Raw genomic sequence first — 12300 nt, 5'->3', positions numbered from 1 at the left:
CCTAAACATCAAACTTAAGAAAGTATAGTGAGTTTGCAAAATAGGTTTTTGTGAAACAACTTCAACCCAAAGTGGGTGTAGGTGCAATAACATGTACAATATGAATAAAAATAAGGTTTTGTGAATCATTGATATATTAATTTTGTGAATACTTTTAATTTTTGATATATTAATTTTTATGAATACTTTTGTGAACCATTGATATATTAATTTTTATACATGTACAATATGAATATATATATGGTATTCACTATAAGAAACGAGTGAATTAATTTAAATATTTTAAGAAAATGTGATTGTATTAACGAAGGTGTGTCAATTAATCCCTAATGCTTAAATACTCCGTTGAAGTTTGACGTAGAAGGATTTTTTTTTTGTTTTATTTTTATTGAAACCAGAAAAACATTTTACGCTTATCCAGCTTTAGATAGAAAGAGTTAAATCTAAGAACCCCAATATGTTAAGGGCATAAGGTTAACCCCAACAGGGGTTAGGAAGGAGTTTTAGTGGAAAAATTGGAAAAAAATAAATTAAAAAGAAAAAAAAAAAGAAGAGCTCCTCTTATATAGTATACTCGATTTCAGATAAGAGACCGTGACGTGTCAGCGCAAAGTTGGTGAAGAGTTATATTGAGAGCAAATTTTTTTTTCGGTGTTCTTTCCCTTCCTCTCTCTCTCTCGCTCTCGCTCTCTATCGTCAATCTCTCAATTATTTTGTTGGCCCGATTAAACTTGGACGATATTGTATATGAGGAGATTGAATTCGTAGTCGAATCAATCGGGGAGATTGAATCGATTGCAATCAGAGGAGATAGAATCGGAGAAGCTTGAACCTATTTCTCATGGTAAGTTTTTTGATAGTAAGAATTCGCGACAGTTTTGTTCTACATGTTCGATTAAGTTTCACCTGCGGTCTCGCGAGTTTAGAAACCATGTGTGGATTGTTTCATTCTTCTATGGCTTGTGTTTGTGATCAGAATAAATATATAATCTTGATTTTTTTAAAATGACTATAGGTCGCGGAAATCCTCAAAGATCGTCCATCTTGGCTCCGTGATTGTCGATGTGTGGATACAACTACTAAAGGAAAAACAAATTACAACATAAAAGAAAAATATTTTTTACAACTAGTAAATAGTAAATAATACTTTTCTTTGGTCTGCCACTCTTCTCCCACGATCTCAAAATGTCCAGTTCTCCTCTATTCTTCAGCAATGGAACATCGACAGTTTCATACAAAAAAAGCTTCGACTTTTCTTTTTATCGTTTATCGAATTAAAAAATTTAAATTCCTTACATGTGATTTTCAGGGTTTCATCAATTTATAAATTTTGTGCTCTAATTTCTTAATTCTCCATATACCATATATGCCCTTCGATAATATTTACCAATTACCATGATCTTCATGGCATCTCTATAAAATCAACACATTGGAGGTGCTCTCTCCCCGTGCGTTGCACAGGTTACAACTAGATTTTGATAAGAATGTAGTATTCATTTTCACAGTGAAAGTTTAAGTTACAGTTACACATGAAACATAATCCTTTTTATGGTCCCATGCCAAAAAGGCGTAAAATAAAAAAAGGTGGAGATGGACTGAAACAAGAACTAAAATAACCATTTTGTATATCAATTAATTTTAAAATTATTACCAAAAAAACACGAAACGTATTACGTATATAAAATTTCATGTTCTTGATTTTACCCAACCAGTATTCAAGTATTGGCCTTTCAACATCATCATCCTCACCCACCCTGATGCGAGCTTATTGAGATTTGAAGCATCAAACACAAATTAACCATTCACTAAAAATGGAATAAAAAAACAATTAGCAAAAACAAATGAAAGGTGGAGATGGACTGAAACAAGAACTAAAATAAAAAAAGGCGTATACACACAACACACTCCTTCAATTCAATCCTTAAGCAAACAAATGCTCTTGGAAAAAGATGGACTGAAACAAGAACTAAAGAATCCCTTAAAGTGAGTAAGAGAAACTTAATTTAACTAATGGAAAATTAATTAATTAACTATTCTCTCCAAAAAATCACATAAAGGCGGCTTGTAGTTCGCCCTAATATCTTTTCTCCCAGACACTATTACCGAAGCGACGTTAACATCTCTTCCCTCGACGTCGGTAGAGTTCCAGCTCGCCGGCGTCGGGATCTCTCAGTCCCTACGCTCTTTTGCTGCGTCTTTGGTTCTTTTGGTTCTTGTTTCCTTGATTCTCCCGGAGTCCTCTCAAGGTTTTGGATCTCAACTCCGACCATGCTTCATCTTCTTTCTCCTTTTCCCCTACCTCCGCATCCGGTGAACTTTCTCGATAAGCTGGCTCATGTGTGGTCCCAACCGCAAGATATTTTCTCCGAGTCCCTTGGACGCCCCAATTGACTTGGTCCCCGCCGGTCTTACCGCATCTTATCACTGTCAACCTCAACAACTCTCCGCTCCTCGGAAGTTTTTCCCCTCACCAAGTGCTTTGCTTGGCTGCAACTGGACGGGAGCTCTGTTTTGACACTAGAGCCGATAAAGACTTTGACGGTGAAACCTACATCCTCGGCGTTCACTAGCACACCATTGATTCTGATATGGCCCAGGTTTGATTTTCACTCTTTACCCAAATACCTGACAGTTAGGCCATCTTTTCTTTGGATACACTCGCTTATTTACCCTGAATCCCTCTCGATCTCTGCTTGGCCTTTGCCTTATGAGTGTATGAATTCGCTGATCCGCTTTCGACAATGTATGACTAGTCCTAGACCTTCTCTACCTAGATCTGTTACTGAGAACCTCCAGTCAAGTCCATCTTCTTTAGTACTGTTTGTATCTGTTTGGTCAAGTCGAGTTTGCCTCGGTAACAGAACATTGGTGTCTCTAGATCTGCTTGATAGTCTTGGTTGTCGAATTCAGCCTATTAGCTCTGTCTGGATGCTTGCCTTGGGTAAACATATTTATGACTCTGATCCGACAGATTTCTTGATCCCCTCTCTTACACCCTTCAACCCCCTTTATCCCCTACCGCCACTAGATCGAAAGCCTTGTTTTAATGAATTTTTCCAAGTTCAAACCGATTACAAGCTTTGTGCGAAATTCATTTACCTCCATTGCCATCTGAGGGATGACCCACCTGCTTTGTTACGCTTTGACTCCCTTTCCCGGCGTTCCCCGGTTATAGCTTCATCTAAATTCATGTGGTTTGGTCCTAAAAGCTTAGAAAATTTTGTTCCCATGCTTTAGAACCCTCCCATGCTGGCCAAAAACCCCATAAACGTTTCCTCCGTGGAACATCTTTTTACAAGCTCAGACGTGTCATCCGCTAGAGCCACTTTTGACCATCTGCTGGTCGAAGATTTCGTAAAGCCTGTCTTCGAGTACGAATCCACCTTAGTTCCAATATATTTCTTAAATATTGTAAAACTTGCTCAGTTTGAAAATCCCTTTGTTAAGCTCATTGAGCCCCTATCTTTATCTTTCTATATTTATCTTGAATAATATTGTAAGAACTCACTTATTACTGGGGTTTAAGTTTGAACGATAAGTTTTTTGTTTGCCAAAAAAAAAAAACTATTCTCTCCAAAAGGTTTGTGAGTCATTGGAGTATTGTTCTACTATATATTTTTAGTAAACATAAAGTGGTGGAATTAAAGATAAAACTTATCCACTGAAATCATATATAATATATATATATATATATATATATATATATATATTTTAAATTGTTTGAGATAAGTTTTTCTTTTCTTTTTTTGTGGGACGAGATAAGTTTTTAATTTTTGTTTTTGGTGAAAGAGATAAGTTTTTAATTGTATCAATATACATATCTTTCTAGGTAAACAATAATCTAAATTAAATGCAATTATTAAATTCTACTATATATAAACATTCAATTAAGAAAATTAATTAGCTCTGGAATTTAAAGCATAAATATAATATAATACATAAGATTTTGATATGACGTGATATCATAGTATCATCACAATTACTATGGCCTTTACACAAATTCAACACGTTTTCTACTATATGAAACTTTTAAATTGATATATATATATATATATATATATATAATATTTAATAGGTTAGAGATATCATGATTACCTAAAATAGCTAGTAAGAAAAAGCTTAAACATGTTCATTATAAATAAATTGTTGGGAGATGATCACAAAGAACACGGTGTGAGACTGTGAGTAGTTATTTTATATTTGATTGAAAGAAACTTAGAAACCAAATCATCGTTAAACGACGACAATCTCTTCACCATCTTCGAAGCAAAATCAATGTTTCGCGGTCCTGCCGAATGTTATGCGTGTACTTGTATAGATAAATTACATGCGTATAATATATATACCTATACTCCATTTCCATATACAATTTTTTTTTAATCTGAATTAACTATGATGTGCATCGATCGAACTAGATCTGTTAGTTAAGACCATAGCCTGAAACATAGGCTGCTTTGATCATGTAAGAAATTAAACTTGTAGACTTGAGGTTTATCTTCTTTCAACTTTAGCTTTGACACTTGACAGGGTTCGGTTTAAGCAAAAAAGTCCAAATATAACATAAACCACATAAAATTGACTGAATTTTTTTTATTAATTTTAGTGCATGTACATTTTTTTCCTTGATAATTCATAGTAAAACACAAAATTTTGTATCACTAGCGCTAATGTATATTTTTTTTTTCCGTTTAACCTATAGTAAATGCTTCGCGATTTCTCTGTCCGTACTGTCCTTGTCCGTACTATCACTTACATGATGATGTTCCATTGGTAATTATATTTACTTTGGCTTTTTTTTTTTTTTTTTTTTTTTTTTTTTTTTTTTTTTTTTTTTTTTTTTTTTTTTTTTTTTTTTTTTTTTTTNACTTTTTGTTTTTTGGTCAGCAACTCTAGAATTTGACAACTAATTTATCAATAATTTTGCTTTGTTTTCTTATGAAATATTAGACGAGTGAAAGGTTTTATTATAATAACTATAGTAATAATAGCTCCCCGGATCCGTATACACTTAGACGTAGTTTTTCAGATATCTCACTACATAGTCCTGATAATTTCGATCTCGACAATATTGCTTATGAGGTATGTACTCTTCTGTCCAACCTGATTCATACTGCTATTTCATGATAGAATATTAAGACACAACTCTGAGTATCATACTCATAACCCCACTGTTATGGATGAGCAGGGTTCGAATGAGTTAGGAGAATCAGTGGGAAGCAGCAGTAACGGCTTGCCGGAGTGGAAAATATCCAACTTACCAACTCATAAATATGGGAAAAAACCCAAATTCAAGTGGTGGTGGCAAAAGAAAAAGAAGTTTGTCGCCAATGATACTCAGTACGACCATGGATCAATATACATCGTTCAACTAGCTAGCTAGTTTATATATATCCTTGCGCAAATTGATTTCAAATTCAAATGCGTCTATTAATCTTGGCCTAGTATGAAAAATATAAGCTTTGGGATTAGACCAATATTAGAATTTTCGTTTGATTTGGTTTGGGTGATAACTTTGTAGGTGTTCGATATGTCTAGTCGACTACGAGAAGGGAGATAAGATGATCACTTTGCCATGTAAGCATATCTACCACAAGGATTGCCTATCACGGTGGTTGAAAGAAAACAGGGTACGTACGTATGACATATATACACAATAACATATGGCAATATTTGTTTCTGACATGCATAAAATACATTCTCATCTAAAATATTCTAAGGGAAATGATATTTTTTCGTTTATGCAGGTATGCTGCGTGTGCAAACGAGAGGTTTTCTAATATATTAATGCTAATTCTCGTCGGATAATAATGATTAACAATGTATTTTATTCGCATGGTAAATTTTAGTTTATCACTAAAAAAATATAGTTATTAACTAGACGAATTTTCATTTATTGTAATATTGTAAATACTTATTATATTCAGTATTATTTGCCCGCTGATATTAAATTTTATCAAAAGACAATAATTTATGAGAATATCAAATATTAACGTAACTTAATTTGTTAGAATTTTTTTTTATCTGTGTTCTAGATTTGTATCTACATAAAATTTATATTTACTTTTTTTTAGACCAAAAACGAAAGTTTATTGTTGGCGAGATAACAAGTTTTTTTCCTAACCACACTCCTCACAATATTAATTGTTCGTAAGAAATCCTTCCGTTGGCCAAATAGAGTTGGTCTCATGATTCTCGCTAATGTGTTTGTTAGAGTTCATGCAAAAGTTATAAGAATGTGGGTTTCTATATAATGTTGTCTTCTCTTTTCGATGACGATGACGCATGCTAATCTAAATTATTATGTTGAATTTTTTCAAAAATATTTAAATGTGAAACGATTCAATTCATTTTTTTGTTTTTAATATAATATTAAACTAGTGATACCATATTCACTAACATTCTAACTCCAATGTTAAACCAGAAACTCCAATAGAAACAATAATCAATTAACCAATAACATCTATCAAACAAAGCCAATAACATAATCAAGTCAAAGAACAATGAAACAACAACCTAAACAACGGATCTAGACCACTACATTCCATTCTAGCAATCTAACAGCAGCATAGAACAAACAACCGAGCCTCTAGAACATCCTCTTCTTCATTGTCTTAATTTCACGATCACACTTTGCCTTTATGATGCGGACATCAACCCTACTGCCCAAACCGTTGAACCAGATCCTTACCACATCCTGTACCAGAAGTACGAGAAGGCCCTATGACACGATCAAAGGCTAAACAGCTAAGGAAGAGGTTTAACCTAGCTGTTCAAGACATTGTAAGCTCCCTAGAGCTGAAGGACGTCAACTGGTCTGTACCACCATCATGCCACCACAACCGAGATGACCACATTGCTGAGGAAGAGCTTGCTGAAGCCTTCACCCAAATGAGCCTGGATCAAACCAGTTCCCCAGGTATGAAACCTCTTTTGGCAGGTCAAGGAACCTCAATAATCCACGAGATGACATTGGATCTGCAAGAGACGTGTGATACAAGCTACACCTCCGATCAAGATAGTGAAGATCCAGATCAAGACATAAAGGATATGAACGAGCATCAAGAGACTGATCAAGATACTCTAGAGGAACTCCAAGAAGACCCCTACTTCAGTAAACAAGCCAACAAGCCAGTACAAGACAAGAACCCTGAAGTAGTTCATCGACTACTACAAGAAGTGGTTCAAAGAACGTCTATTGGGCCTAGATCGCATCCAGGTAAGTCCTATTCAATATTTTCGATCCTTGCAGGTTCCACCAACCCCAACAACGGCTAGAAGGCGTGCTCATCAAGAGAGATCAAGTTTGCTTAGTATTTTCTTTAATTAGTTTATTTACTTTCCAAAAACAATGGTTTGTGTTTGATTTTATTTGCTTTCATTTGTTGCATTATTTTGCATTTATTTTTCGGCCTTAGGGCTAGCTGATGGACTCTTATAAAGTCCCCCTGCAGCAGTTGTACGATTTTTCACCTTTGATATTAATAAACCTCTGAATTTTCTTCTTCTTCTCTTTAAGTGTTCTTAAGAGAATAAGCTTGTTCTTTGTCTTGTGTGTGAGATTCCACAAGGCTAAGTTCGTGTACTGTATCAGAGACCAATCACATCTCTGTGGTGTACTTCAATCCGCCAGCACTTCCCCCTTTACCGATCCCACACGAGAGAAGCGACCGCCATCGTGTCAGATCTACAACATCGACCATCTTTCCTTCACAAGAGAGAAGCGACCGCCAGCTTGTGAAGCCATCATCACTATCCCGGTATAAGACTCACCACCGAGTCTTGTATCATCCGGTATCATAGCACAGTTCACGCTGTTCCCTTGCCAGGTTTATCTTTTCCATTTACTTTCATTTGATTTATAGCTTTTGTTTTATTTTATTAAAAAAAAAAATCCTAGTTTCTTTTATTTCACTGCCTTATCTCTAGTTTGTTTAAGCTTTTATTTACAAACTTTAAAAAAATATATATATATTTTCAATTTGTTTCCTCAAGTCGTCTGTTTCACTCTCTGTATTAGTTGTCGTACTAGTTCATCTCGCATTTAAAAATATATATATATATATATATATATATATATATATATTTTCAGCTTTTGTTTCATTGCTTTTATTGTCTAATATTGCTTGTCATTCTTAAAATTTCAAAAAAAAAAAAAAGTTTCCTTTATTTTCTTTGACATTTCCCTTTTCAACTTCTGTGGTACGTTGATCCTTTGTTGTTTTTGTCTAAGCACAGATCCGTTCTAGACACTCACTATGGGAGAAAACATAGATATACCCCAAGACGCCATGATGCAAATGATGAGAACCCTCACAGAGCAGTTGAGAGGACTCGACGATAGGATAGGCCGTTTGGAGCAACCTCAAGCGAGGGTTGACGTTGGACCAGATCCAGAACAAAGGAATGTACGCGACAAGGAAGACGAATCCATTGACATGGATGATGATGATGATCCACCACCAGATCCATTAAGGCGTCAACATCAGCGGAGAGAAGATCCTTTGATGCGGAACCGTGCTAGAGAGGTAGAACCAAGAGAACAAAATCGAGATGTTAAACTAATACCTCCTACTTTTGCAGGAAAGTTTAATCCGGAGGTTTACATGGACTGGGAGAGACGTAAGGAATACATATTCCAATGTTATGGCTATGGAGAAGCCCGAAAGGTAGCCCTTTCATCGGCACATCTCACTAACAATGCCTTGTCATGGTGGGATAGGACGATAACCGATAGAAGGAGGCAGCGGTTTGCTACCATCAGCAGTTAGGGAGATATGAAGTACCTTTTAAGGTTGAGGTATGTTCCTGATCATTATCAACGAGACTTACAAAAACGTTTTAGAAAATTGTCTCAGGGAACAAGGACTGTGGATGAGTATTTTGAGGAGTTTGAGAAGCTCATGAACTCCTTGGAGCTGGAAGAATCGAGTGAGTCCCTTATGGCTCAATTCATTGATGGCTTACAAGAGCGTATAGCCCGAAAGGTGGAGACATCGAACTACAGCAGCCTACATGAACTACTTCACAAGGCTGTACAAGTGGAGCAGCAAATCCAGCGTAAGATGTCTTTAAGGAACCGTACTAGAAACAACACGCCTTGGAATGCAAGCAACAACCGGAGCATGGACAAAGGCAAGGCCGTGGAAAATGACTCTAGGTTCAAGAACAAGTCTAATGAGGTACCTAAAACCTCTAAACCCGAACCAGGTAAGTTCCCTAACACTAGTCAATCTCGTGCCCGTGACATTACTTGTTTTAAATGTCAAGGCAGGGGACACTTGGCGAGAGAACGTCTGAACCGAAGGGTGATGATTGTCACAGCTAGTAGAGACTATGAGTCTCAAGACGAGCAATATGAGTACCATACTGATCCGGAGAATGACGTGGAGTATCCCGACACAGGAGAATTTCTTGTGATCCGACGTATGCTGAGTGTACTTGTCAACCCCGAGGAGAAAGTTCAAAGGGAAAATATTTTCCACACTCGATGCACAATCAAGAACAAGGTATGTAACTTGATTATTGATGGAGGTTCTTGTACTAATGTTGCTAGCAAGTATATGGTGGACAGGTTAGGTCTTCAGAAAACAAAGCACCCGAGGCCATACAAACTTAGGTGGCTGAACGATGACACCAAGCTGAAAATTGCTGAACAAGTTACTGTATCATTCAGCGTTGGGAAATACCAAGATCAAGTCATTTGCGATGTAGTTCCAATGAGAGCCGGACATCTTCTTCTTGGAAGACCATGGCAGTTTGACCGAGCTACAACTCACGACGGTCGAACAAACCATTACACTTTCACGCACAATGACCGTAAGTTCAACCTTGCCCCTTTAAGTCCTTCTGAAGTTCATGAGTTGCAAAAACACATGAACAAAGAGGTCGAGGTAAGGACTTCTAACCTTTATTTGAGATCCAATGAGGTTTGTAAAACCATGAGTGCCAAGGGCACCGTGCTACTAATGTTGTTCAAAGAATGTTTAAGTACAGGTACAAGTGAGCTTGAACTACCCGCTGAAGTACAAGCTGTACTAGATCAATACAAAGACGTGTTTCCGGAGGAGATACCACCAGGATTACCCCCTATTCGTGGCATTGAACATCAGATCGATCTTGTACCCGGTTCTGCTCTACCAAACAAACCAGCTTACCGAATGAATCCGGAGGAGTCTAAGGAGTTAGAGAAGCAAGTGCGTGACCTAATGGATAAAGGGTACATCAGAGAGAGCCTCAGCCCGTGTGCGGTACCAGTTCTCTTAGTTCCAAATTAGGATTGTACATGGAGGATGTGTGTAGACTGTCGAGCAATCAACAATATCACCATCAAGTATCGACACCCCATTCCAAGACTAGACGACATGTTGGACGAGTTAAGTGGTGCAACCGTCTTCTCAAGATTGACTTGAGGAGCGGCTATCACCAGGTCCGAATGAGGGAAGGAGACGAGTGGAAAACCGCGTTTAAAACCAAGCAAGGTCTCTATGAGTGGCTTGTCATGCCATTTGGGTTAACCAACGCCCCAAGCACCTTCATGCGACTAATGAACCAGGTTCTAAGGTCATTTATTGGTAAATTTGTTGTTGTTTATTTTGATGACATACTTATTTACAGTAAGTGCCATTCTGATCACATTAAACATCTAGGGTTAATTTTGAAAACACTTCGGAAGGAAGGCCTTTATGCTAACCTAAAGAAGTGCTCCTTTTGTACTTATAAGTGTGTGGTCTTAGGTTTTGTAGTGAGTAAACACGGCCTACAGGTGGATGAGGAAAAGATTAAGGCAATAAGAGAATGGCCTACTCCAACTTCGATTGGACACGTTCGCAGCTTTCATGGTCTCGCAAGCTTCTACAGGAGGTTTGTCAGGGATTTTAGTACAGTGGCTGCACCAATGACTGCCGTGATCAAGAAAAACGTGCCTTTCTCATGGGGAGAAGCTCAAGAAAATTCCTTCAACACATTGAAAGAGAGGCTCACACAAGCACCAGTCTTAGCCCTCCCAGATTTTGAAGTTATGTTTGAAGTAGAGTGTGATGCATCAGGTTTGGGAATTGGAGCTGTACTACATCAGAGGAAAAGACCCGTGGCTTTCTTCAGTGAGAAGTTGAGTGGAGCTACGTTGAACTATCCGACCTACGACAAGGAGCTTTATGCCTTAGTTCGAGCACTGGAAACGTGGCAACATTACTTGTTATCCAAGGAATTCATCATTCACACCGATCATGAAACCCTCAAGCATCTCAAGGGCCAGATTTCACTTAAGAGGAGACATGCGAAGTGGTTGGAGTTCATTGAGACGTTCCCATATGTGATAAAGTATAAGAAGGGCAAAGAGAACGTGGTTGCTGATGCTTTGTCAAGGAGGCATGCTCTTATAGCTACTATGGAGGCTAAATTAATGGGTTTTGAGCATATGAAAGAGTTGTACAAAGATGATCCAGAATTAGGAGAGTGCTACAAGGAGTATGGCAAAGGAGCATATCAAGCATTCTACTTGCAAGATGGGTTTCTATTTAGAGATAAGCGGTTGTGTATTCCTCAAGGCTCCATGTGAGACTTGATACTTACTGAAGCACATGGTGGAGGTTTGATGGGTCACTTTGGTGTCGACAAGACCTTGGCCGTTGTAATGGAACACTTCTTTTGGCCTCATTTGAAGAAAGACGTTGAGAGATTTTGTGCTCGATGCATTGTTTGTCACAAAGCAAAATCCAGGTTACATCCTCATGGTCTTTACTTACCATTACCTATTCCTAACTCCCCTTGGATAGATATTTCTATGGACTTTGTCTTAGGATTGCCAAAGATTAAACACAATGATTAAATCTTTGTTGTTGTGGACCGGTTCTCCAAGATGGCACACTTCATCCCATATGAGAAGACCAATTATGCGACTAAAACCGCAAATTTGTTCTTCAAGGAAGTGGTGCGTCTCCATGGAATCCCAAAGACAATAGTTTCTGATCGTGACACCAAGTTCTTGAGTCACTTTTGGAAGACACTTTGGAGAAAGTTAGGTACCAAGCTTCTATTCTCTACAACTTGTCATCCCCAAACGGATGGGCAAAATGAAGTGGTAAACCGAACTCTCTCTACTTTACTTAGAGCCACTCTTGGTAAAAATATGGCAACATGGGTTGATTGTATTCCTTTTATCGAGTTTGCTTATAATCGTGCTGTCCACTCGGCTACAGAACTATCTCCTTTCAAGATAGTCTATGGAATCAACCCTTTGTCTCCATTAGATTTAGCACCATTGCCTCAGATAGAACAGGTTTGCCAAGATGGGCTAAGAAG

General features: G+C 37.5%; 2 protein-coding genes across 2 annotated transcripts; both read left to right on the top strand.

The window, feature by feature from the left end:
- Positions 2746-5777, top strand: LOC109130487 (E3 ubiquitin-protein ligase RNF181-like). The gene is made up of 7 exons (XM_019240074.1): positions 2746-2941; positions 4700-4770; positions 4948-5041; positions 5080-5093; positions 5186-5337; positions 5519-5627; positions 5745-5777. The coding sequence occupies exons 1-7, from the start codon at positions 2746-2748 to the stop codon at positions 5775-5777; spliced, it is 669 nt and encodes a 222-aa protein (XP_019095619.1).
- On the top strand, positions 8256-11557 carry LOC104763395. Its single transcript, XM_010486771.1, has 4 exons — positions 8256-8746; positions 8843-10216; positions 10300-10571; positions 10734-11557. The coding sequence occupies exons 1-4, from the start codon at positions 8256-8258 to the stop codon at positions 11555-11557; spliced, it is 2961 nt and encodes a 986-aa protein (XP_010485073.1).

This window comes from Camelina sativa, chromosome 18, assembly GCF_000633955.1.
Source record: "Camelina sativa cultivar DH55 chromosome 18, Cs, whole genome shotgun sequence".
Lineage (NCBI taxonomy): Eukaryota > Viridiplantae > Streptophyta > Magnoliopsida > Brassicales > Brassicaceae > Camelina > Camelina sativa.
The sequence above is the reverse complement of the archived record's forward strand: the minus strand, read 5'-3'. Positions and strand labels throughout refer to the sequence as shown.